Consider the following 27,941-nt stretch of genomic DNA (forward strand, 5'->3'; position numbering starts at 1 on the left):
TGGCTTGGACAGGTACATTCTTGGTTGGGTAAAGAAGTGCTGGAGGGCTGGGCCCAGAGAGTGGTGGTGAATAGAGATAAATCCAGCTGGCGACTGGTCGCAGGTGGTGCTCCCCAGAGGTTGGTGCTGGAGCCTGTCCTCTTCAATATCTTCACTGATGACCTGGATGAGGTCACTGAGTGCACGCTCAGTAAGTTGGCAGATGACACCAAGTGGGCCGGAAGTGTCGATCTGCCTGGGGTGGGTAGCAAGGCCCTTCAGAGGGATCCAGACGGGCTGAATAGCTGGGCTGAAAACAATGGGATGAGGTTCAACAAGACCAAATGCCAGGTCCTGCACTTTGGCCACAACAACCTCAAGGCAACACTACAAAGCCTGGGGCAGATTGGCTGGAAAACTGTGTAGAGAAAATGAACCTGGGGGTATTGGTCAGTGCTCAGCTGAACATGAGCCAGCAGTGTGCTGAGGAAGCCAAGAGAGCCAATGGCATCCTGGCTTGCATCAGAGACAACATTGCCAGCAGGAACAGGGTGGTGATCATCCCCCTGTATCAGCTCTGGTGCAGCTGCACCTCGAGTACTGTGTTCAGTTTTGGCCCCTCACTGCAAGAAAGACACTGAGGCCCCGGAGCATGTTCAAAGAAGGAGAACCAAGCTGGTGAGGGGTCTGGAGCACAGGCCTTATGAGGAACAGCTGAGGGAGCTGGGATTGTTCAGCCTGGAGAAGAGAAGGGGAGACCTTATTGCTCTCTATAGCTACCTGAAGGGAGGCTGTACTGAGCTGTAGGTTGGCCTCTTCTCTCGTGTAGCTAGTGACAGGACTAAAGGGAATGGCTTCAAAGCTGCACCAGGGGAGATTCAGGCTGGATGCTAGGATATACTACTACTCTGAAAGAGTGCTCAGGCACTGTAATAGGCTGCCTAGGGAGGTGATGGAGTCACCGACCCTGGAGGTGTTCAAGGTACATTTGGACATCGTGTTGAGGGATGTGGTTTAGTGAGAGCTAATGGTTGGACTGGATGGTCTTACGGGTCTTTTCCAACCTTGGTGATTCTGTGATTCAGTGATTCTGTGATTCTCCAGCTAACTCACTGCAGTCCACTCTGCATAGGAGGAATGAAGCCAATGAGCACAGGCTCTTCCAGATGTGTGACACCAAAGCTCTGCAAGCACATGTGGGCCCAAAAGAGTTTTCTCTTTTTATATTTGAAACCTGATCATAGAATGGTTTGAGTTGGAAGGGACCTTTAAGATCACCTAGTTCCAACACCCATGTTATAGGCACTGAGTTTAAGTGTTTATCCTCAGAGTGATTGAGTATAAGAAGTTGAGGTGTCTGGAGAGCAAAGAGGCTTTAATCTCACCATCCATTCATTTGAGACCTACCAAGACTTCTACCCTTTATTTAAGTTAAGCATTTGAACTAAAATACATATAAATATATATACAGTCAAAATTCCCAGCCAACATGCATTTACCAACATAAATTACTTTCAAAGAGAGAAGTTCAGTTCAACTGATTTTCAATGGAAACTGAAGCTTTAATTAGAACAATAATTGTTAAAGAAATACCTGGGTCATTCACACTGCTATTTCCCTTGGTGTAGGCACTGTGGACCACCTTTCATACACCTAAGCTCCTATTGTTCTCATGTTTTCATGAATCACAATGCCCTGGACTTGCATCATGAAGGTGTTCACTGCAAGAAAAACAAACACACATTTCTATGAGCATCACCTGTTGCATTGCTTTAAAGGGGCATCAATACTTTTTTCACACATTTTTCTCTGTCATCCAATGATGACCAAATACCTGAAGTTAAAACAACCATTCCACTTCAGTCACAAAATTACCTGCTCCACAACAGATGCCAGCCTCCCAAGGGAGTCATAGTCATCTCCTCTTGTTACTACAGCACTGTCCAACTTCACTATAATCCACTTTGTGTGCTTCAGTTCACTGCAGTGTGCACAACTGAGTAGCATGGTGACAAATGGAATGTCAGTCCAACAACAGATGGATTAATTCCTTAAACTCTGGGTATGCTGAGGGAGATCTGTGGTTAAAGAAAGAAAAACAAACAAACAAAAAAACCCAACACACTGTTTTAAGTGTTTTATTCCAACTTCTGAGTCCCTTAAGTCACATAATATTTCTTCCCTTTCCAAGGCTCACAATACACACCTCTCAGTGACAGGGAATGAGAAGCCAGCTTTGAAGACACTGAAATAAAGCATGAGTGAATAATTTTTTTAGCAGCACTAACCATCCCTAAGGTATATAAAGCAATGCCTGATGTGTTAAGAGTTTTGACTCTGGGAATAAAAAGCCCATCCAACTCACAACAGAAGTACAAGTGCTACTTTTAAAACACTCGCCTTTGCCTTGCCCCACTAGATACTTTAGATTCTAGATACTCTAGAAACTTAGATAGTTTTCCTGTCTGCAGTACTGCAGAAAGCCTGACTGATAGAAAAAAAAACACAGCTTCCACAAAGCCTGTAAATCAGATAGTTTCTCATTCTACTGGGATGATGAACATATGAATTATAAGCCATCTGCCTACAGTACAAACAGTCACTGGAAGGAGCAGAGACAGTAGCAGCACTGCTCAGGTAAGACAGAGCACACACAAGGCTTGCATCTCACTTAAGATGATGAACAAGGGAATATTTCTCAGCAAAATCTTTGTTTAAAGCTTACAAAGGATTGTAAGGCAAAGCAGCCCATTATCAGCATAGCAGATTAAACAGAATAGTGTCTATTCAGGTACAAATGGCATTAAGCAACAGACTGGAGCCTTTCTAATTGACAAATGTCCACAAGCATAAAAACAAGTCCCAAATTAAACAGATGGAATAAAGGCAGGTGACAAGCACTTCCAATATACTTCATAGAAGGTTTTGCAGAGCCACAGTTAATGATATCTGAAGAGGCAATGGTGGAGATGCTCTTATGCACAAAGTGTGCTTAAACGTATAAGAAGCATTATAAGTAACGCTGCTTTAAAAGTATTTCCTGAAACCACATTGCCTTATCTTCTATCTATTTCTTCACACATTATCATTCAGAAACTGCGTTAAACCAGGTCAGCTTTTAGACAAGTATCAGTGCAGTAAGGAAAGGGGAGAATAATTCTGACATTATTACACAGAGATATGGCTACTGACACAACACCTTGGGACCAAAAGAGCGTCCTAATCAAGATGGCACACACTCAATCCTAACTAAAACCGTATCTTAAGATGCAAATACTTCTTCAATAAACTGAATCTTACTGCATGGGCAGACCTTATCAGATTTTATTTAATTTATTCAGTCTAATTTTTGTATTCTGTAATAGTCCAATAGATTCATTTATAACCTAAAATGGGTAATCTCAATGTTATTTCTGCTGATGTAAGACAGGAATTAACACAGTGCTACAGAAAAGAGAAGCTTGACACTTAACAATGTTTTACATTTGTTTGTTTGACATACAGCAGCTTAAATGATTGATCATAACTGAGAACGATACCAACTTGCCACTCTTCTGTATGAAGTAGAAAACAATTTGGAGATTAATTTTATTTGTTCCTCATTTTCATGAAGGAACACTTGTAAATGGAAATAAACATGTCCTACATAAGGAAGAAATTTTTAAACTTTTCTTCCACCATTGTACATTACTATGCAGCACGTGTCCACCCTACAGAGCAGAACAGAAAATAAAATCCATTTCAGAGCTTTCCATTCTCCTGTCAGGAGTTTCGAGGCTCAGAAGCTTCCAATAAGGCAGCTGTTCAGGGACAACCAGGATCTAAGAATACAGCACGTGTTCAGAAAAGCAAGGAAAAAGACAAGAGTCCTAGAATAAACAGAGAACTTGAATTGGTTTTAATTCAGTTCTAATTCCTAACCTAACTCTATTGCTAAGCTAACCCATTCCTTTTACTTTAGACCACAGTGAGATGCAAAATCAGCTCTCACGTTATTCATGAAAAGTATTTCTAGTGATGCAAATCCATTAATGTGGTTCATGCGAAATTAGGGAGCAACTAATCTAGCCACCCAGTCAACATTTTGGACAAACAGGTTTCCAGGCAGTTTAGTGCTGTATATCCAGTACTTTGCCAACAGTTTCACTTTCTTAGTATAAAAGGGAAAATGAACAAGACTGAAGTACGTGGCACTGCAAATCCTTTCAGGTAATCTGTGTGAGGCTTGCTTCCCAATAGTACAGATGTAGCGGTTCTGAATACACAAGATCCAAACAGGACCACAACAGAAACATTGCAGAACAAAAAATAACTAAGAAAAATATCAATCCATCTTCAGAATGCAACTGATGAAGTAACCAGAGCTGCTCGAATACTGGATACTGATTATTGCAGTGCTAAGGTACAGTTTGGACAACATTAACTATGACCTCAAAGAATACAGTATGTTTTAAAGTATATGGCTCTCTCAAGTTGTGCAGCAATGAAGGGACGGGAACCCAGCTTGATGCAAGCTAATGTTCATTTATTAAGCAACAACTCAAAGCTTATATATGCAGAAAAGCTGCGTGTGTTAAGATTTGATTGGGCGATGGTTACATTCCTTAAGGTTAAACATCTTAACAATACAAAGCACTCCTAATCATCGAAATAAACAGTTTCCTATCGCCTTCTGTTACAGTATCCTGTTTCTTTTCACTCCTCAGATGTGGTTATCTCTGCCTTGTCCGCTTATCTTTACACAGCCTGCATCCAAGGCTTGTGGTCAAATTTTTACGTAGCCAGCAGCTCTGCCTGGCTTGCACCCTTGCCATTATCCACAAAGTTGGATTTTTGTAACAGAACACAGAATTACAATAAACATGTCCTATTCCTAAATACTATCTATAGGGCACTTATGTACTCATACGCACGTTTCCTGCAACTATCTTTTCACTTTTAAATAACCCACATAAATTTTAGCCTCAAACCTCACAGTATGTGCCTTATTAAAGAAACCTGTGGACTGAAAATTGGTGTGGGGCATCAGGTATCATTAGACCATGCTTCCCAAGAAAGCATAAAGAACTTAAAAACAGAAACGCTCTTACTGGCATTCTTGACTTGAAATCTAAGTCAGAATGAAAAATACACCTTCTCAAACACCCAGCTGAATATTACAAAGTGTTAAAGTAACAGCAAAGGCACAGCTTCAAGCAGCTCCAGAAAAGGAAGCCACCCAGGCGGAGCAGCGCCTGCGGTACCGAATTCTCATCCACTCACCTCTTTCACGCTACCGGAATTTGTAGGGCAGTGATGATTACTATCAGCGTTATGTTAGCACGGAGGTTCGAGTTACTTCCAGGACTGACATTGCGGTCAGCGGTTCTCAGCTCCACCCAACGACAGCGCCGCTGCACTCTACTGCTCTCTGGTGGTCGCCGAGCGGTACAGCGGACAGTGCCCGCGCGAGCTACGCGGCGGAGCCCTGTGCGGTGGCTGCTTACTTGCAGGGCGCAGCGAGGTCCCGAAGGAGCTGTGAGACACCACCACGTGAAGGAACTCTACCGGCCGGAACTGGACAAGTGAAAAAGCCCGTCCAGCAGCTCCTGAGAAACTCTACAGTGCGCCTCTTGGGCTGACGCCGGAGCCACTTCGTGCCGGCCCCGGGATGCTGCGCTGCTGGGGCCGCTCCACGCCAGTAACGCGCGCCACAAATCTCCGAGTTGTTCGGGTTCCACTGCTGCTGAGAGCACCGGCTGGCGGACGGTGCAGGGCTGGGAAGGGAGGCGGACGCCTGTCAGTTCTCCGCGGCAGTGAGCAAATTGGATGCCGCGAGACACTCAGGAACAGCTGTGAGCCGAAACGGTCCAGTCTCGGGCTTGTGAACGCAGACAGAGATAAGACAGAGCGCGGAAAGGACGATCAACACCACCAAGAGCTACAGCTAAGCAGGAAATACTAGCGCTGCTTCTAAGCAGCTACCGAAACAGAACCGCTCGCCTGCGCGGAACAGAGCCTGCAATACCAAATTCTTTTAATGGGCGGCAGCAGCGAGCACTTCAGCGCTAGTGCGCGTGCGCGGTCTTAGGCAGGGCACCTGTCAATCCCGCGGCGCCATCAGCCAGTCGGATGTTGCGGTGTGCGCATGGGCAGCCGAGAGCCAAAATTGCGGCTGTTGGCGCGAGCTCGGGTATAAAACCGCTGAAATCAATACACAAGGGGCATTCTGGATTGGAACGGAGGGGATGATTGAGGGAATGGTGTTGAGCCGGTCGTCCAAAAATTGACTGCTAGCTATTTAGTGGGTTTACACGGGTAAACCCAATATTTTTATTTATTTACTCGGGTGCTATTTATTGGGTGCATGCAAGCTACCACCTGGAGGGCTAATCACAGTAACGGTTGGAGGATTCGCTGTGCTGATTGGTCAGAACTCAGAGATACCGCTTCCGCACGGCTGCGCGCATGCGTTATGCCACCTGCGGGACCGAAGCGCATCCACAGTGGCATTTCCTAACGCTGGCCGCGCGGGGGCAGCAGATACCACGCTAAAATCTCCCATGGGGTTGACGCGAGCTTGTACCGCAGTTCTCTCGCGTTCCGTTCTCTTGCTTCGGGCAACGTTAGAAGACGAGGGAGGAGAAAAATAGAAAGAAGAAAAAAAAACAACGGAGAAAATCAAGAAAATTCTCTGCAAACCCAGGAAAACTGTGCTAAATGTTTATGAATATCTGTAAAAAAAAAAAATTAAAAAAAAAATCAAACCGATGTTATCACCTTTGCGGTTTTTTTTTCTGTTCATCTTTTGCCAGCATCTAAGGTGATAAAAATAGCTGCTATCAGTAGGACAGTTGCATGCAGTGCAGCCAAGGGTGGTCTGGAATTCTTAATTGAGCAATGCACAACAGTTGATCAAATTTTAGAAAAAACACAGCAGTAACAGCTTCCATACTTAGACTCACCATTCTGAGATGCTATCTGGTTCCCCCAAGTCAATATCCACTGGATCCGTTTTGACATTGAGCCATTTTACATCACTTTTCTTCACAACTGGTGCCAGGATCTGCCTCAGGGTGCTCTGACCACGGGCACCACCATCATAGATTCATAGATACATTAGGTTGGAAAGGACCTACAAGATCATCTAGTCCAACCATCCTCCTATCACTATCCCTACCCAACTGCTCAATCCAATCCCTTAGCACCTCTTCTAAACGCTTCTTGAACAGCGCTAGGGATGGTGCCTCAACCACCTCCCTAGGCAGGCCATTCCAGTGCCTGACCACTCTTTCAGAGAAAAAATGTTTCCTCAGGTCTAATCTAAATCTTCCCTGGTGCAACTTGTGGCCATTCCCTCTCGTCCTGTCATTATTTATCAGGGAGAAGGGGCCCACCCCCTCCCCACCACAACCTCCCTTCAGGAAGTGGTAGAGTGCAATAAGGTCTCCTCTGAGCCTCCTCTTCTCCAGACTAAACAATCCCAGCTCCCTCAGCCGCTCCACATAAGACTTGTGCTCCAGACCCCTCCCCAGTTTTGTTGCCCTTCTCTGAACACGCTCCAGGGCCTCAATGTCCTTCTTGTAGTGAGGGGCCCAAAACTGAACACAGTACTCGAGGTGCGGCCGTACCAGAGCTGAGTACAGGGGGATGATCACCTCCCTGCTCCTGCTGGCTACACTATTTCTAATAGTGTTATTATAAAGGCCAGGATGCCGTTGGCCTTCTTGGCCACCTGGGCACACTGCCGGCTCATGTTAAGCCGAGCATCAACCAACACCCCCAGGTCCTTTTCCTCTCTACATTCTTCAAGCCATTCTGCCCCAAGCCTATAGCATTGCATGGGGTTATTGTGGCCAAAGTGCAGGACCTGGCACTTGGCTTTATTGAACCTCATCCCATTGACCTCAGCCCAGCTATTCAGCCTATCCAGATCCCTCTGAAGAACCTCCCTACCTTCAGGTAGAAACCCACAACCATTTTAAGAGCAGTGGGTTTCCCAGTCACTGTTTCATGGATTTGATCTACTCTAGACCTGAAGGAAGAATTAACAGGAAGTGTGAGTACATGTAAGTCATCATGAGGCAGGCATCTCAGCATCACCTCTGGGTAACAGGTAATGGATTTTTAATCACATCTCAATACAGCAGTAACATTTGATGCTATAGAAGAATAATACAAGAACATTTCTCAAGGAGGCAAAGAACTTTATGACCACCATCTTGGAAATGCAGCAGAATTTGCACACAGTGCTCAAGATGAGGTCACAGCAGAGCAGATAAGGTGGACAATCTCTTCCCTTCACCAGCTAGCAACGTTATGCTTGATGCACTCCAGGGTACTCTTGGTCCTTTTGGCTACCAGGGCGCACTGCTGACTAATTCAGTTTGTTGCTAACCTGAAGCCCCCAGTTCCTTTCCTCATGGCTGCTCTCCAGCCTCTCGTCCCCAAGTCTGTATGTAAATCCATGGTTGTCCTGTCCCATGTGCACAATTTGTCCCTTTTCTTGTCCAATTTCATGAAGATGGTGATTGCCCCAGACCTCTACTATGTTAGTATATTCTTTAAGGCCTCTCTATCCATTCCTAACTCAGTGCCATCTGCAAATTTACTTCATATGCATTTAAGTCTTCCATCCAGACCATTCCTAAAGCACTGAAGAGAACTGACCCTGAAATGGAGCCTTGAGAATCTCACTGGTGACTGGCCACCAGCCAGATGTAATTCCATTAACTATGATTCTTTAAATCCTAACTGTCAGTCAACAGTTCACCCACTGTATTATATATTTGCCTAGCTGCATGCTGGACATATTGTTCAGAAAGACATTGTAAGAAACAATATCAAAACCTTTGCTGAAATCCAAAACTGGCTTCACTTGGATAACCCACTAGGTAACCTTGCCATAAAAGGAAACATTAGATAAACATAACTTCCACCTCATGAACCCACGCTGACTATGACCAACGACTGCTAAGAACAATACCATCACTGACTGCAGTAGCAAGGAGGCATAGGAAAGAAGGCATCTCTTACTTGAGCTGCTCAAATGCCATACTGCGTAAACATGGCTTCATACAGGGCCATTAGTCCACTCTGGCCAGCTGTTGCACAGGTTCAGGCCTCTAAGACTGCAATAGCCTACAAAAATAAAAAACGTCTGTTAGGCAGTGACTTAAGTTGGTTCTAACCAACATTCAAAGAAAAGTGGGGCTGTTGCCAATCACTCACCATATCTTTTAGCTGACTTTGGCCTGAATGAAGTGATTGCTTCACATTCTGAGAAAGCAAGATCTTATGATGGAATCAGTGTTCTCCAGAAGCTACAGCACCAATGATGACCATCATCATCTCTCAGCCCTGATTCTGCAGCATTGACACCTGTAAGTACAGAGAACAAGAACTGGGATGCAGAATAAGATCATTGCTGGCCTGACAGTTCTGAGCATTACAGATATCTTACACTAATTCTTGCTGACAGAAGTGTTCTGCTTATCAATAGATGTACAAAGCAAGGCAACCACCCTCTAAAATACTCCTGTACACTTATTCTGACTGCTTAGGAGCTCTGTTAAAAACAGCATGCAATCTATACCTTCAGCTACTCCTTCTTTCCCTTCTCCCTCCCCCCTCCCCCCAGTTTTAATGACAGGCTCATGACTGAATCCTCACAGTACATTGCTGATCTGAGCATGTGGGATGGGTCTGGACAAGCCATAAATATGTCTTTTATAAAAGTTGTCATGTACTGAATCTACAGTGTGCTAGCAATGTAATTAGGCATAATAACATACATAGAATGAAATGTTTACAAGACTTAAGACCATAAATCATGGTGAGATGTGATATTCCCATTGCAGTTATGCTTTTAGGGTAGGTTTAAATTCCTTTCACTTTGCATAACATGTAGTTTGCAGGATGACGATAATGACTGGAATTACACTCATCTTTGAGCTCTAAATCAAACTAATGTCAGGAGCCTTTCCACAGAGCAGCCCCTGGTTTGCCTATCCTTCCCAGTTAAACTTGGTGCAGGAACTGGAAGTGGACAGGAGATGGCTTTCTGCTGCCATTGTGCTCAAATTCCACAGCCTAAAATCAGTGAATCTGAGATCTTGCAGAGTCCTCTGAGGTTTGTCTGCAGGGGTTTTCTGTTACTATTACACAGCACAGAATAGCTGGGACCTATCCGAGCACAGCCACATTAGCACTTCCTTTGCACTGATAACTCTATTATACTCAGGAAATGCCAATGTGCTGAAGGCAGACTGTCAGCCACACCGGGGTTACACAGATCAAATGCAGACTGCATTCCAGTCCTCAAGAGCTCCTTTGCCCTAGTCCCACTCTAGCACTCCTTCCCTGCATGGTCTCTGTGGATTCACTCAGTACCTGTGCCTCTGTTTCTTCAATCTCTAACAGAGAAACAATATCCAAAATAATGTGCAAGACCTAAATTGTATTTGTAAAGTGGACATTACAGAATGTACTGCTGTTAATCTTTGGTCTCATACATAACTGAATACAGCTTTTTAATACCTCAATCACTGATATGTGCATCACTGTAATCCCACTCTGTTCTGTATTAATTCCACTTGTAGGGTACGTTATTACAAACAGATTTCAACCTTAGCATGCATCTTCATTTGCTATATGGAAAAATTCCCAACATCCTCTGTTTTGTCACCTTTTTTTCTATTTTTTTCCTATGTCATAAGGCTATTCTGAATGGGGCCATTTTTTTTCTCTCTGCCTTTGTTTGCATAAGTTTAGTGCGCTGCTCTTATGACTCATGCTTGGAGTTTTTCATGTTACTTCAGTACAAATACACGTTTGAAACTAATTCTAAAAACTGTTTAGATGATGAGAACATGCATGGGCCATAGAAACCTTTTCTGCTGGTACTATAGACAATTTCTTCAATACACATAACTGGGATGATTTTGTTTCTTGTATGTGAAAATAAGCAAATCCATTTAAAATTTAAAATCCTCTCCAGATTGTCAAGACTATTTAAAGGACTAAATATTGCAAAGGCAGCTAGATGTACAAATAACAACTAATGACTGCAGAAAGCTGCTTGCCTATGAAAACAAATTTGTTTAATTACTTTATTAGATGTATTGCAAAGTGGAGATTTCAATGGCGCTGTAAAATAGTCATGTCTTTTTTTTTCCTTTTTTTTTCCCAGCATTTATGGACTTCAATAACTGTGACAAATCTGAAAACCTATTCCTGATTTTAAGCTGTTAGTTTAAGCAATTGTTTGTCTGATCTCTTCCTTTTACCAACCAAACTGAAAATGTTTCTTTGTAGTGAATGGGCTATAACATTCTCTTAACCTCTCCTTGGTCATTTTCCTTTATTATTTTTTTAGAGCATTAGGGACATTGAGACCCTGGAGTATGTCCAGAGAGGGGCAACGGAGCTGTGAAAGGTCTGGAGCACAATGGGGTCTTATGAGGAATGGCTGAGGGAACTTAGGAGGCTCAGGGGGGACCTCATTGCTCTCTACAACTCCTGAAAGGAAGTTGCAGTAAGATGGAAGTTGGCCTCTTCTCCTAGGTAATAGGGAGAGATAGAATGAGAGGGAATGGCTTTAAGTTGTGCCAGGGGAGGTTCAGGTTGGGTATTAGGAAAAAATTCTCTGAAAGAGCAGTGATGCACAGGCTGCACTGGCTGCCCGTGGAGGAGGTGAAGTCATTGTCCCTAGAGGTGCTCAGGAAATGTGGATATGTGGCACTGAGGGATGTGGTTAGTGGGCATGGTGGGGATCAGTTCATGGTTGGACTTGATGATCTTTGAGGTCTTTTCCTACCTCAGTGATTTTATGATTCTAACAAATGCTAATTGATTCTTAAGGAAAAGCTCTATAAATATGTATGTATCAAGAATCTCAAACTTCATCTGTCCATCCTTGCATTTTTAAGGGTCGAGTCTTGATTTGTAGAATTCTGAGGGAAAAAAAAAGTAAGAAATCAGGATTTGGATGAACGCTATCTGAAATATAGCACCATAGAAGTTTTCTGACTGTTAATACTATGCAATTAACATAAACAAACATGATTACTGTGAAGTTCTGCATCACCTCAATAGGTTCAGGCTGAAGTAGTGCCCCAATAATGAAAAAAAGCATCTCCTAATATCTAAAATTTTACTACAAGAACAAATTGGCTTTTCTTCCACACTGACAAGTCCTAGGGGTCTGTTCTGCACATCTAAAGCAGACAGACATGGGTGAAAATTGATTGAGTACCAGAGGGGTGGAAGAATTACTATGACTTTTTCTTGCTTTTGTGGGCATAAATATTGCATGAATGTTGAGGATAGGCACGTTGTGATAATGGAAGAGCAGTGTTGGATTCTACAGTTGAAAAAATCATTAGAATCAGTATCGTTAGAACTCGAAATTGCAACTGCCACCAAAAACAGTTTTGCTTTATATTTATATTTCAGTTAGATGGAAAACTCTGGAAAGTTCAGAGAAATAATAATGTGGATAAGTTGAGATAGACTGGAGAATTTCTGATCATCAGGTGATTGCACAGTTATTTTTAATATCATAAAATCTTTTCTAGGGCTTGCATTTTTTAGCAGCTTTTCTAATTATAAAATCATTTTCTCCTTTGCCTGTGTTCATCTCTTCCAATGATGTAAATTACTTACCTAGCGGATATGCCCTTTTTATTTCTTATTAGAATGCCTAAATGAGAAGCTTTTGAATTTCACAGACATGTAAAAAATTTAATGGGCTTATTTGCCTTTTCTTTGTCAAGAATCATAACCATATCTCCCTGATACTTCAGACTCTCTCTACTATCTCAGCTCAGCATGTAGTAAAAAGCAGTATCTCTCTCATATAGGTTATTCACAAAGATAGTTTGCAAAAGGGCATGAAGATGAATAAGGATGTAATGAAATGGGGTCACCATAGCAGTGAGAATGGGTGAATGCTTACACCATATGCATTTTGGAGAATTATTTCCCATTTCAAACCCCTTAGATTCTGTTAAAATATATTATGTAATTAATTACCACATATATGAATTGTCTTTTATGATATGAGCAGTGGATACTGGAAAGCAGTGTTTTACTCTGAGAATGTGTTTTGGCTTATGGAAATCTGCTGATGAAACTCTGTGGCTGCCCTGTTGCTTTCAGGGGCTCAGGTGCTGGAGTTTTTTAGCACTTAGGACAAACAGTTTTCCCTCTGTTTTTCCCACTTGATTCATTCCTGTCTGAATAGGCCCTTGATCCTTTCACAATTGAAACCACAGCCACTTCACCTTGAAAGAATAATTACCTAAATTGAAACAACTATTACATATGGATGCAAAGAAGTGACCTAATTTTCATAGACCCTGGGCAGAAACATGCCAGTCTGAAAGAGCTTGGAGCTTTGCATTAGTAATTGGGTTGCAAAATTAGGTTCTAACTTTTGACTCCACCCTCTTCCAGAAATATTCCTCCTAGGTCAGGCCTCAGGCTGAGCAACAGCCGTTTTAGATGATGCTCCTTGCCTCCTCATGAGATGGTGGAGTATTCAAAGGTGTAAATGTGGAAGGATTGACTTGCTTGAGACTTTCATAGCATTCACTTTGAATGCCTTCCCAGTCTGTGGCTTGTTAGGGTGCACAGGCCTGGGACAGCTATCTGCCATGGAGCACTCAGCAATGCGTCTGGGTCAGGATGCTGAGGACTGAGCTTTAATTCATTAGGAAGAGCTAAAGGGATCAAAACACAGCGGCAGATTTGCTGTGGCCACATCCTGGCACCGCAACGGCAGTGCGGCTATGCGGGTTTCTGACGCGGGCAGCAGTGCCTCGTGTGCCCGGGGGCTGCGAGACTCCGTGCGGTGAGGGCCAGAGGTCACAGCACGGCGGGGTGGGGTGGAGCGGGGCAGCCCTGAGCAGAGGAGGTGAGGGGAGGCCTTGTAACGGCTGCAGCTCCTCACAGGGAGCGGAGGGGCAGCGTCAGGGCCCGAGGGAGCAACACGGAGCTGTGGCAAGGGAGGGCCGCAGTGCTGAAGGAAAGGCTCTGCCCCAGAGGGCGGTGGACACGGCCTCGCGCTGCCGGAGCTCACGGGACACCGCTCTCAGCCATTGGGTTTGGGTGATGCCGCGTAGGGCCGGGGGTTGGGTCTGATGGTCCTTAAGGATTCCCTCCAGCTGCACGTCCTGGGGTTCCATGATTCTAGGACTTCCCGCGCGCCACCATAGCCCGGGCACGGCCCTGTACGCACCGAAAGCGCCGGAACTGCCCTACCCTGCCCACCCCACCCCACACGGCCGCAGCTCCGCGCCCCTTAGCCCCAGGGGCTCGGTCACGGGGCGGGGCTGCGCGACTCATTGGTTCCCGGCGGCGGCGGTGAGGCGGAGCCTGGTGGGGGTTTCGGCATCGGCGGAGCAGAGGGGAGTACTGTTAGGTCGGCAGGATGCTCGAGATCCAGCTGGACGATGGCGGCGTGGGGGGGTACCCAGGCGACGACTATTGCTCGGGCTCGGTGATGTCGGAGCGGGTGTCGGGCCTGGCCAACAGTATCTACCGCGAGTTTGAGCGGCTCATCCACTGCTATGACGAGGAGGTGGTGAAAGAACTGATGCCGCTGGTGGTGACGGTGCTGGAGAACCTGGACTCGGTGCTGACCGATAACCAGGAGCATGAGGTGGAGCTGGAGCTGCTGCGGGAGGACAACGAGCAGCTTCTCACGCAGTACGAGCGGGAGAAGGCGCTGCGCAAGCAGGCCGAGGAGGTAAGCCGGCTCCGGGGCCCGGCCCCGCCGCTAGACCCCGGCCACCATCTTGTGCGCGGCGGCGCTGGCCGGGCCCAGCGCTGAGTGGTGTGGAGAGCTGGGGGGGGCGCGCGTCCCCGAGGTGGCGAAAGTCCTCGGTGGAAGGGGGATAACCCCGCATAGCTGCGGTGCCCCCAGTTCGAATACCGGCGGCACGCGGATGACTTGAAAATTTCTGCTGACTTGTGGTTTGAAACACGTGACTCTTAAATCGTTAATTTCTTACCTGTGCTTCTCCTGCCTTATAAATGGTGGCCTGTCTCGTTTCAGCAGACTAAAGGCAGGCAGACGCCTCTTCCAGCGGCAGCAGGATGCTGATGTTCGGGAGTAGACCACTGCCTGTACCCATGGGGCTCTTCTCTTGCCCGTGGCCCTTTCCCCAGGGCCAAGCCGCGGGGCCCTGACTCCGCGGGGCTGCGCCAGGCGCTGTGTGGGGCTGTGGGAGTACAGTCGCAGGGGGCGGACAGCCTCAGGTCACAGGGCCTCCGGCGGGGACAAAGGGGAGGAGGTGAAGTGTACTACCCTCACCATGTGCATCTTTTCGGCCATAGGTGAGGCCTGCCAGCCCTGGCTTCCAGGAGCGGTAGTCTGTGCAGTGGGTTAAAGCATTGGTGATGCTAAAAGTCTGCTGGCCCACCATGTCATCCTCATTTATTTTCGAGACTACTGAAGAAATATATATTAATTAATATATACATCAATGTTTATATATATTTGTATGTGTTTTATATGTAAATATATATATTGGGTTTTTTTGCTTGGATATAGTAAATGAAATATCTTCAGAACTCCAGAACAATGTAAAGCACCATACAGTATTTTTATGGAGGTTTTCTTGTTGCTGAATAATGATGTATGAGAATCTTGCTGACTGATTGGTGAGGATGACGTGAGCCCAGAACACTTACTGTCCATTACTAATTCTGAAAGATAGAACCAGGCAATTAAGATTTTTGCCTCAACTTTTAATTGTGTTAATTAATCAAATTTATAGCTAATCTTTTCAAATTTTTTGGAGGACGCATAGGGATTGAAAAATGATTCCAAGTATGCATGACATAATTCCATAGAGTCAGTATTTTGTGGCTTCTGAGAATTAAATATTTGGAAATGTACCATTCATGGGGAGGAATGGGATGTCAGGTGGGGAATGGAACAGCCTGTTGGAATGATCTTGCTTCTTTCTGCCCTTGGCTTAGCAGGTATGGAGTGTGCTTCTTTCGATTGTGCCTGTTCCTGGAAGCAGATACAGTGACGACAGTTACATCCCCTGCAGGGATGCTCGGAGTCCACAGTGGAATGCTGTTGGCCAAGATATAGAAAAGCACTCTGTCATTCTCAGGCTGAATGGGCAAAAAAGTATCTGCAGATGGCCTTGTTAGCAGGAAGGAATAGTTAATGTATTTCTTATGAGAACAAATGAGTTTTGCCCCTCTGCTGTCTCTATTATGAGCTCATGTATGTAAGATACAGATGTTACTTCCCTTTGCCTGTGACTAAAAGAGCATCACTTACCTGCACCTGTTTCCTATAATACCACTTACTGTGCAGTAGATTAAATGTTATGGAAGTGAAAATCCCTGCTTTTTACAGAGAATTCTGCTGTTCTGCTAGTTGTAAATAGATAAATGCTTTCCCCATCAGAGTGTGCCTTGCAGTTCTGCAGCAGGGGGAACCCATCTCTGCCCCCAAGCAGCTTTTGGTGCTGTGTGCTTTGCCTGTGTGCGTCCTGGGTCTGCAGCTTCCAATGCCACCTTCACTGGGGGATCCTTCACTGGGAATGAGGTTTAATCCTTCACCCTTGATTTTTCTACCTGTGTTAATGATCATTTCAACAACTAAAGCAACACTGGGATACTCGGAGTTGTTGATGAAAAATTCATTTGTTCTTCTATTGCAATATCATGTTGGAAGACCTGGGTTTCTAATTACATTGTTAATTTATTGATTTAAAGTGAGCTAAAACCAGAAGTGAACGTTGTTCTCTGGGATAAAAATGGAGTCTTGTATCCTCTTGTTACCACTACTGTAGAACAATCAAATCTTGCTTTTACATGAGTGTGTAGGGATTGTGTGTATGGCTCTGTCCTGTTAGGGCTGTTTGCAAATCCTTCATTTCCCTTCCACTGAGTGCTTTGAAGGAAAGATTTCTGTCCTGGTATTCTTCCAGGTGTTTCCCCATTATGGTTGTATATACTATCTTTTAAAACAATCTTTTCCAAAAGGAAAGCTTTTCTAGATACTTTGACTGCAGAGTGACTCAATATTTTCCATTTGCCCTAAAATAGGGCAGCAGAAGCAGTTGGACAAGAGCACTGAAATCAGAAATTCCTTGAAATGAAGCAGTGCTGTCAGTCTGTGATTACAGGACTTAGAACGTAACATTTCTTTTTCTTGACCTCTGAAATACTGAAGATGTGGAACAGGATCAGATTTTTGGTATTTTTGTGTTCTTCCATCTGTTTTGTATTGTGTGAGTTTAGAGCTGCAGTACAAACTGCCAGTGAGCTGGGGGTGCCCAGGAGCAGGCTGGATAGGGCCTATGGGTGGGACTGGGTGCTCCTTATGTTCCCTTCCAATCCAAAACCAGTCTGTGATTATGTATTCATTAATCTTGAGATGAAGTTCCTGTGGTGCTATTAGGCCATTGCCCCCAGGAACTTAGAAAGGTGGTAACCACTTTCAGGATGTGAGAAACATTCAGAATCAATAATTTCTTGTAAGGCAAAGATCTTCATGTAGAAAAAAATCTATTTATTATTGCAGTAATGGGCCATGCCCCCTTATGGCAAGGGAGGAATTGTGCAGCTTATCACTGAAATCTACTCTATTAAAAACCCTCACTCTGACACAGGTGATACCTTTCGCTCATTGGTTGAGTGTATCAAGCTCACAGTTTTTCTTGATGTGGTTGCTAAAATATTTTTCCATATCAGTTTATCATCTACCTGTTGTTCTTTCATTCTTCAGTGGGAAACAAGTGAACAATGCATATTAGGCCCCCCTCCATTTTACAGGGGTGACTGGAGGACAATGCATATTAGGCCCACCTGCAGTTCCCTTACATTACCTTGCCCTGGTCTTGGTAGTCTGATAGCCAGGCTACTTGGCAAACTTACTCTTCCCTGTACTAAGCTATACCCCAATGATTCATTGTGAAGATCGGCCCCTGCAGTCTATACCTGAAAGTCTATACCTTAGTGTTAGTGTTCTGCAAAAATGCAGCCTATTTCTCATGAAGAGATATTTTGCTTTTCGTCACAATCAGCACTAAGGTCACATGCACCAAGTTAAAGAAGTGTGTTTATCTCTACTTAAGTTTAAAGCAATGAAATAAGTGAGGTGATACAGCAAGAATAATACAGAATAAGGCATTACACCATCAGTGGTTACATTGATATGTGAGGATAGCAGTAATGATTAAGAAAGACAAATCAGCAATTACCTGAATACTTTACCATTGTCCAGATCTCCAGTTGCAGCAAGGACTTGGAGCTGTTCCTGGCAGTTGGGGGGTCCTACACAGTGTGTCCACTCATAGGCGAAGTCTCCAATTTTGCTACTGGGGTCCAACTTTTATATTGTTGAATAAACAAGTTTACATGACAGTTAGGCAGAAACATAAAATCACAGAATAGCTTCTTTTGGAAGGGACCCCAGAGATCATCAAGTTCCTTCTCTCAGTCACAGACAGGGCCATCAATCTCCAGTTCTGCTACTAGACCAGGATGCCCAGGGCCCTATCCAACCTGGTCTTAAAGACCTTGGGTGGAACATCCACAACCTCTCTTGGAACATTTGGTTTCATTCTCTTTTGTTTTCCATCTCAAGCCTGTCCAAGACTCAAGGAAGAACCAAGAAAGTTTGTGTCGTACTAGGCCTTGACACCATTTAGAATAGACAAGGAAAGGTTAATACATTCTCATAATACTTTATCTAAGCTACATCCCTTGCTAATGAGAGGTTTTGTCCAAGGTACATATTTTGCTAATGCTGCACGTATTTGTCTAATGATCAAATACTGATGATATGTAACACTGAGTTCTGAGATTCATCTAGTGTTCAATTTTAGTTTGAAGCTTGCTGTTCAAGCTTTTGCAGTTCAGGAAAACATAAAGGACTGGTATTTTAAGACTGCTGTTATTATAACACTGGGGTTAGTTTGAGGAAAAACACTCTTGGTAACGCAGAAGCAGCATGTCCTTCCTCATGGCTCTTCATCTTTCCCCTCTAAAATGTTTCTGTGCTGAACGTGTCTAATAAGCAGAAACTCCAGGTTCGTTTAATGTATTAGAGGTGTTCGGATCTGGCAAACAGTTGCTGGAAATTACTTGCTAAATACAGTTCATTATTGTAAATGTTTCTAATGTATTATGTGAATTCTACACTAATGAGACAAAATGCATTTGGAGACTTTTAATTTCACAAGTTGTATCCATCTTCAGAAAGTTACCTTAATGCTGGTTTTGCCAGGCCCAGATGAAGATGGCATCCTGCCTTGAGCAGGGGCCTCGGAATCAGGGGAACTGGGAGGGAGGGAGGAGGTGGACAGCAATCAGCCTTCCACAGGCTGTAGGTACCTACAGCAATTGCCTCAGTGCTGAGGTGTGAACTGCAAAGGGTATGTAGGTCAACTCACTCTCCTTGCAGGACTGAGGCAGGACCATGCAGGCCTGCCTCAGTGCGGTATGAGCCCACATCCTGGATGCCTACCTGTGCAACCTGGTCTAGGAAGCATTCTTTAGTGGTGGGGTTGGACTAGATGATCTCTAGAGGTCCCTTCCAGCCTCTACAGTTCTGTGATTCTTTGATCCCTCAGAAAGCTTCCACCTCTGCTACTGCAGCTCCTTGAAGATGGAGGGATTTTTCTTGAAATTTCAGATTGGTTATTTTATTGGTTATTTTATTTCGTTTGCAGTGCACTTCTTTTTTGTTTCTCTTCTAATTGGGGTTTGGCCGTCCCTACCTCAACACACTGCTCTGTGGGACAAATGCTAGGTTCATAGGTTCATAGGTTCATTAGGTTGGAGAGGACCTACAAGATCATCTAGTCCAACCATCCTCCTATCACTATCCCTACCCAACTACTTAATCCAATCCCTTAGCACCTCATCTAAACGCTTCTTGAACAGCGCTAGGGATGGTGCCTCAACCACCTCCCTAGGCAGGCCATTCCAGTGCCTGACCACTCTTTCAGAGAAAAAATGTTTCCTCAGGTCTAATCTAAATCTTCCCCGGTGCGACTTGTGGCCATTACCTCTCGTCCTGTCATTATTTATCAGGGAGAAGAGGCCCACCCCCTCCCCACCACAACCTCCCTTCAGGAAGTGGTAGAGTGCAATAAATGCTTGGAATGCAATAGATGCTTGGTGCTGGAAAAAAGTGTGCATCCCCTGGAGGACAGGATCTCAGCATCAGAGCAGTCCAGCTACCCTCTCCTCTACCACACTTGCAAAAGCACTGTCTGTCAGGCACAGTCTGAGTTCATCATACTTCTGTCTTCAATTGTAAATACAGTGAACTAATCTGTAATTGGATTTTTTTTTTTTTCACAGTGTATGCTGCTGTGAAAAAGGCGTTTCATTTTTGCCTCCTTTTTCAGACTGCTAACATTTTTGATTTTGGAACTTGGTAGTTAAGTGGGTTGAAAAGGCTTCTGTACAATGCATTTATTAACAGCACACTCAAAAGAAATGTACAGTGTCACATGGCATGTTTGAAACTGTTGTGGAAAGGTACCTTCCCTTTCCCACTGCAGAGAGAGATGTCATTTTGGAATATTTAGTGGTACTCTTTCACCCATTATTTAGAGCTTAGGAAAAAAATGATTGAAGTAAAACTGAATCCTTTTTTTCTATTTGATTGTTTATTGGTGTAAATTAGATTATGTCTTGGAGAAAGCAGGACACGTGTTTAAGGAACATCCAAGCTCATCATGTTGCAGCAAACATGTGATGGGAAGTGCATGGTGCACGCAGACATGGAGATGTGTGTGCAGACATTGCCATGTGTGAGATATGGAGGAAGTGAGTTGCTGGGTGCTGACAGGGCACAGTTCCTGCACCCGGCCATGGTTCTTCCCTCTTTAATCTGGAGCTGCATTTAGGGAAGCAAGGAACCATAATGGCTTGAGGAATGAATGTGCAGATTTTGTGGTATTTGTTGTAGGGTTACCTCTGGTAATAAAATAAAGAGGATTGTGTTTCAGCATTTAATTTGATGCATGACTTATCCTGTGATGTTACTAAAGGAAACTGTATAGGTTTTGTTTCAGAGCTAGATTAGAGTAAGCAGGTTCAGAGCTAAGGTATTTTCAAGGAACAAATACATTTAAGTAGCTTTTTTCTTTGTAAATTTGAAGGAGTTAAAATTTGTTTTGTTGTGATGAAGTGATGGTCATTGGTGGCCTCAGCCTGGGTCTTCCTGGCAGGGCATGCAGCTGGCTCGCATTCAGCATGTACCAGAACCCCCAAATCACCTTTCTGGAGTTACTTCCCAGTGTCCAGCCCCCACTCAGTGCACAGACCTGGGACTGCCCCATCCCAATGCAGAATCCAGCACTTCTCTTGTTAATCCTCATATGGCTGCCAGTGCATGTCTCTCTAATTTGTCAAGCGCTCACTTCAAGGCCTCTTTTACCCTCCAGGGAGTCAACAACTCCCACTAATTTTGTAACATCTACAGCTTATGTGTAGGACCTTGCATAGTAATTTTTCCTCTTAATCTGTAACTTGTTTTGTCTCCAGAAAGTCACCACTTGTAGGAGCATAATAGTGGAAGGGACTTGATGTCTCAGCATGTCCAGTCCCTCAGTGTTGCAGGTGATTGCCTTACATAAGCTGTTTCATAAATTTATCAAGTTTTGTCTTAAAACCATTAGTTAAATCTCTTGCCTCTACTCTTCTAAGAGTAACCTCCTTCTGAGTTCCACTTTTTAAAATTTGCATTTAAACAATTTAAATTTAAATTGTTTTTACTGGTTTGTTCTTGTGCCAGCACTGTCTTTTACTCTAAGTAACTTCTCCCTCTATTTATGCCTTTGATGTATTAGTAGAAACCAGTCCTGCCCTTGGTCTCTATTGCCTCAGCAGTGCAAACAGAGCTCTGCTTGCTGCACACTGGAGAAGGGCAGCTTGGAACCAGGTGCCACACAGAGATGTCTCTGCAGTCAGTTGCTGACATGTGGTCAGCCTCAGCTTCCCTGACCCCTGCATGATTTAGGTAACACTTTGCCATGCCTGGTGTCTTGGTTGATCCTCACTGAGCACATGGAGCTTCAATAACAGGTGACTTTCCTGGAAGGCTTTAGCAGTGTGGTAGCATGAATAGGTTTATTGGAGTGTTGCATTGCCTTTCTCAAAATCACAGTGGTAGATTTATGAGGTGATCACCCTGCTCGTTCACTTGTGTGACATCCTGCTCGCTGGAGATGGTAGCATGTCTGTCTCTTTGCCTTCTCACACTGTGTTGCACCTGGCCTGAAGCACAGTCGCTCTGTGCTCAGCTCCTTTAGCTCGAGACTTCTTGTCTTGCAGCCAAAATGTTCACTGCTATATGCAAGCCCTTGCTTAGTCCCAGTATCTCTCTGGCCTTCAGCATCACCTGGTTCCTCCTATGTGATGTTTTGATTCTCTTCATGAGTGACATCTCCCAGTCCTGTCTCTCCTGCAGCACTTGAGTAGTGCATCCTGTCTTGTCAGCCCGGCTTACCACAAGGCTGTCTTGTAGAGCTCTGCTAGCAGCCCATGTTGCCTCTGTGTTCCTCTACAGCACTGGTCCTATGGCTTGTGGGGGCACAGATTTATCAGGGCTGGGGGTTGGGAAGAACCCTTCCGCCTCCCCTGGCTCTGCTGTAGCACCAGGCTTGCTGCAAGGGGAGCATCTGAAAGCAAAGCTGTTCTATCCTTGTAAAGAAGGCTCAGCTCTCTTGGAATAGGAATGCATGAGATAGTTTTGTTTATATATACCAAAATAACAATTTTGTTTCACAAAAGTATTAAGCGACCAGTCTACAGCTATAGAGTAGCTAACTCAGAGAAGATGTATTTGTGAATCCTTGAAATTAGCAACTGAAGCAAAAACCTTTAAGAGCTGCAGTTGTCAAGGAAATGTTACTTTGTTAGGACTGTGTGCTTCTGTTCAGATAGAAATGTTTCTTTAGGAGAGTTTGAAGATAACAAATAGTTGAGTAGGGGGCATAGCTCAGGGCATCTGTCCATCTGACAGTGCAGTGTACTGCTGGGCTAGTAAATTGTGAATTCAAGGTTGAAATACAATTAAAATGGCTTTACAGTGTATCAGAAAAGATGGGGAGGAAGATACTGTTCTCTATGTTCTTATGTCGATGTACCTGCTAATGGCCTTTTTCACTGTCAGCTTTACTTGAGATCAGAGACCTCAGCTGAGTCCATATTAAATGTTTTTATGTTTAAATTTATGTGTGAGGATCTTCATGTGAATTGGTGTTAGGTATTGTGAATAGTCAATACAGAAATATTCATAGAATTCATAGAAAGTATAAAATGGTTCCTGATACCAAGGCTGGTTTGTATCATAAAGTGTATGGTGAAAGTGCTCTGAAGTTCAGGCAAAGCTCAGCAATGAAAATACATGAGAGTTCTGTATCATGGCTGTTAAAACTGGAACATTATATCTGCAGGACATATTAAAATGTGGAGAACCCAAGCAGAGCATAAGATAAGACTGAGAATGCCTTTGTCTATTGCTAAGCTTTGTCACAAGTATGAGAGAGATTTCCTAGCAACCATGAAATTTGATGTGATAATTACTTGAGAATTTCAAAAAGCATAGTGCGGACAAATGTTCAGAATTACTGATTGCTTCATTTCAAAGTTGAAGCTGAAGTTCTTTTTTTCTTCAGCTGATCATTTGCTACCAGAATTTGTTTGTCTGCAGTTTCTGTTGGCAAACTTAAGGGAGTGTAATAGTTTGGTCTTTTGAACTCTACCTTAACTCGAGGTAGTTACTGCAGATAGGATGCTGAGATCCTTCTGAGATGGAGAAGTGGTACAGGCTGTGCTTTGATTTTGTGCTTCCCAATGGCATATTTTCCCATGATGTAGTTGCTGTTTGGGGGCTCTTGCACAGGGATGACGAATGGTGGTTTACTAAAGGGCAGTAGGTTTGCTCTGATGGGGAGGCTGCAGGTACAGAGGGGTATTGTGCTTGCTCTCCAAGGTGCTGTTATGGTGAGGAGTGGCTGTGCTGTTGCCCGAGGCTGAGCAAAGCAACAGAGCTGTGGCTCCTGGGCGGGGCCACATTGTGCTTTCATGTGCAGGAGTGTTTGCTGAAAGTGATGAGGCACCTGGCTGACACTGATTGTCTGAGCCACCCTCAAACCTAGCAGGTCTGTCACTCTGGGGAGACATAAATGGCAATGAAGAAATGGAACAAATTCTTTTAATTTTATTGCTGTGTGTGGGCTGAGGGTTCAGTGTTTGTGAATGTAAATAGATTGGAGCTGTCCATTTTCTGATAGAAACTAGGAACTTTTCACACAGTGGAGTCACATTAACACTCATATAGAAATGATGTATGGTATACAAGACTCCATTTCTTAATCATCCCCTTTTGCTTTGCTATACAAATGTCTTTATTTTCATACACATTTTATATAAGATAAAGATCTTGACATCTCTTTATGGTGTGAGGTTGTTAACTATTTGTTGATTTTTACAGAGCTCTGTAAGAGAAGTGAACAAATGAAGGTGAATTCAGAAAGTGAGAAGCAAGATTCTTTTTATAGTGAAGATGGAAATAGAAGCTTCTTCCTGATTGAGCCTGTTGCTCACAGCCACATTTTTGAGAAGCAGCTTACTTGAAGCATCCTCTTTCTAATAGTTGAAGTGGAAAGATGACAGTTTCCTTTCTTGAAGCTCTGATATTACTGTATGACTTGGAATTGCCTGTAGAGTGACTTGCTGTTTGGATGTCAAATAGTACATGGAAGACATCTGCTTCATGAGAAAGTAACCCTCTCTTTTCAAACCTCACATTGAGTGAAGCAGATTCTGTTAGGAGAGTAGAGCCCTCTGGAGAATCTGTCTTGGATAGCACTTAGCAGGCCCTCTGTTCATGAGTATAATGGCACTAGAAGGTTAGTTTTGAACAGGTGAGAAGTCAAATAACTGAGAGTTGGCCCATTTCTTTGTTTTGGCTTCCTAAGACAGAGTACTGTCAACATAACATCCTAAATTGCCAGTTAGTTACTGTCCAAAATTGTGAGTTGGATGCTGCACAGCCTCTGTTGCCTCCTGTAACACTATAATGGGATAGAAAGTACTGTGATAATAGCAGGGTGGCAAAGTCTTTGGCTACAGCAAATGAGAACAAGCCCAAATCCAGCAGACACAGAAATGCAGGAGCTGCTTACACCTGGAAGGACTCAGATATCTCCAGGAAGAGATGCCCTCACCTCCACTGCCAACCCTTAAATGAGATCTGGGAAGGGGTGGATCCTTGCTCCGCCCCTTCTAGTCACTCAGGTACATTGCATGCACCTGAGCTCCTCTGGGTCAGCCCTGCCTTTCTTCCAGGTGTTTCATCATTGTCACAGGCTGTGACTTGGCATTTCTGCTACACCTCCCCAGCCCATGGGCTTCCAGTGCATGGGAAGGGGGGAGGAGTGTGTCTTCCCTGCCCTGAAGACAGCTCTCTCAGGCAGCTGTGCATCCTTGCTGTTCTGATGGGGTACTACACTGCAGCACTTCCATCTGCCCAGCATGAGGGTAAGGTGACAGTGGCTGAGCCATTGCTAGTCCTGTTGGCATGTAGTGTGTGCTGCCAGCCAGCTTGGATTAAGGCACTGTAATGAGATTTTTGCATATACGCATTTCTAGCTCACTCTGCTTGATTTATTGTTAATGTGATATAATTATTTCTGACCCCTTGCTACTATTTTTAGTCATTTTCTTCCACTGAAAGCCAGTAATGCAGGAAGCTAAGCCATCTCCAGTGTGCTGCTGCTTTTTGTAGGAATACTCATTCTTTCACTTTAAGTGAATTTTATGCTAGATGTTTTCCATTTAATAATGAGTGTGTGAGTCATGTTGGTTGTTGTAATCTAGTTCTGAGTTATTATATACTAGTTGTCCTGCTTGAAATCCAGGGAGAGTCTCTAGCAAGACTAACTTGTACATATATAGCAACTTTGTGTTTCACCTTTCTGTGATAACTTTAAAATTTATCTGGTTCTTGTAAATGCTGAAAAATTGCTCTTTGAAAGCTAGTATAAGGGTTCTGGAAAAAATAGTAATGCTGTGCTCAGCTTTGCTATCTAGAACAACTGGAAGTGGGCTGTTAGTTCTTCCAGTTCATCCGTCTATTTTGTTGTAATGGGGTAAAAAAGAAAGGAATATTTCTCCTTAAACATCACTGGAATTATCTGTTACATTTAATTTCTGTTTTCTTTGCTACATCTCTGTAAATATAAAGCTAGGAGCTGTGCAGTCATTGAGGTGTTGGTCTGAACTGAGCTCCTTGCAGTGGGAAAACTGAAGAAAATCAACTACAGCATCTGACCCTGTGTATAAGATACCTTGTGATCTCCAGAACACCTCAGAGCGTTAAGCCCATGTTTCCTAACCAGCACTGTGTTTTTTTTCTCTTGTCAGTGTTAAAGTGAAAGAATGCAGTCAGCAAATTTGCTGTTCAGATTTTAAATGTAGTACTCTGGGCATTTTAATTCTGAATGTAGTTTTCCGTAAATAGTACATCTCATTTATTTTAAGGTATCTTTAAAAAGTCTATAAGGCTACATGGTTTTTGTTACTTTGTATTTTCTTTGGCCAGCTCTGATTGTGCTTAATTTGTAAGTTTATAATGAAGTATAGTGTCCACAGTATCTGCTTTCAGTAAATCATTGGAAATTGTGCTGTTTCTGAGGCTGCAAGCATGAATTTGATTCATGTCAGTATTCTTCATCCTTGTCATAGAATGTCTTGGGTTGGAAAGGACCTTAAAGCCCTTTTGGTTCTATGCACCCCTTGCTGCTGGCTGCCCTCTGCCACATCAGGCTGCTTAGGGCACCATCTAGCATGGCCATGAATGCCTCTAGGGATTAGGTACTCACAGCTATCTGGGCAGCAGTGTCAGGGCCTTTCCTTTCCAAGTAAAGAATTTCCCCCTAACATCTAATCTAGATCTCCCCTCTTTTAGTTTAAAACCATTGCCCCATATCACTATCAGGTTGTGTAAAAAGTAACTCTCCCTTCAAGTTTTGGAAGGCCATAGTGAGGTCCGTCTAGTGCCTTTTCTTCTTGAGATTGAACAAACTCAACTGCCTCAACTTTCCTTCATAAGATAGGTACTTTCTATTATAAAGGTACTATTTATAGTTTGATTAAATGCTGTTGTACTACTTAAAGCATACAGAAATTCCTATCTCTTACTGTATATATATACATACACAATATGGGAGGAGAGGAGGGGAAAAGTCATAGCACAGATATGTTATATTTACTCCTCTTCCTTCTCTCCTCTGATTTTTATCTGTACAGAAATTTATAGAGTTTGAAGATGCACTGGAACAGGAGAAGAAAGAGCTACAAATGCATGTGGAACACCTTGAATTTCAGACTCGACAGTTGGAGCTGAAGACCAAAAACTATGCAGATCAGAGTAAGCAAAGTTGTTTTTCAGATATGATTATAGTTTGCCTTTTGTAAGCATATACTTGCATATATATTTTTCATGTGCTATTTTTGTCATTTGTTTTAAAGTAATTTATTCAAGGCCTGAAATCTATACCTGTCCTTTTCTTAGGAATAAGAATTTTGAGCCATCTACAGGGTGGGATGTATCCCCACTAGTTTAGTACAGGTTTCATTGGTTCTCTTACATGGAGCATGTTTAGTCTCTCCAACAGCGTGATCTGGGCCATTTTTTGGTACCTGGTTTCTAGTTTCTTCTTGTACTTGAACAGAATCTCCCTGTTTTTTTCCTCATGTAGATGAATCAGATTTATGTATTTGTTTATGCAAATATTTCCTTAATAAGCAGAACTGCATTTTGTTGGTTGAGGTTCCCATCATGTTCTGTGTAACACTTCTGCTCAAACAGCCGGAGTCACCTACCCCAAAGGATAATTTAAATTGTTGTCAAACCTCCACATTTATAAGGCACCAGGCTACTGCTCAAGATCTCTTTTTGCACTCATATAGCACCACCTGGC

General features: G+C 43.6%; 1 protein-coding gene across 19 annotated transcripts in view; it reads left to right on the top strand.

Annotated features, from left to right (window-relative positions):
• Positions 1-14,334: 14,334 nt before the first annotated feature.
• MAPK8IP3 (mitogen-activated protein kinase 8 interacting protein 3) overlaps positions 14,335-27,941 on the top strand; it is an 82,307-nt gene continuing 68,700 nt past the window's right edge. For 13 of the 19 annotated variants that reach the window (XM_065732251.1, XM_065732252.1, XM_065732254.1 and 10 more), the window contains exons 1-2: positions 14,337-14,710; positions 27,268-27,388. In XM_065732251.1, the coding sequence (XP_065588323.1) occupies positions 14,393-14,710; positions 27,268-27,388 (439 nt within the window). In that variant the 5' untranslated portion in view covers positions 14,337-14,392. Of the gene's footprint in view, positions 14,711-27,267; positions 27,389-27,941 lie in introns of all 19 variants that reach the window. The other 6 variants (XM_065732264.1, XM_065732265.1, XM_065732266.1 and 3 more) reach the window with 2 other exon arrangements.

This window comes from Cyrtonyx montezumae, unplaced genomic scaffold (genome assembly GCF_038088225.1).
Source record: "Cyrtonyx montezumae isolate F1298 unplaced genomic scaffold, pur_monq_1.0 scaffold_16, whole genome shotgun sequence".
NCBI lineage: Eukaryota > Metazoa > Chordata > Aves > Galliformes > Odontophoridae > Cyrtonyx > Cyrtonyx montezumae.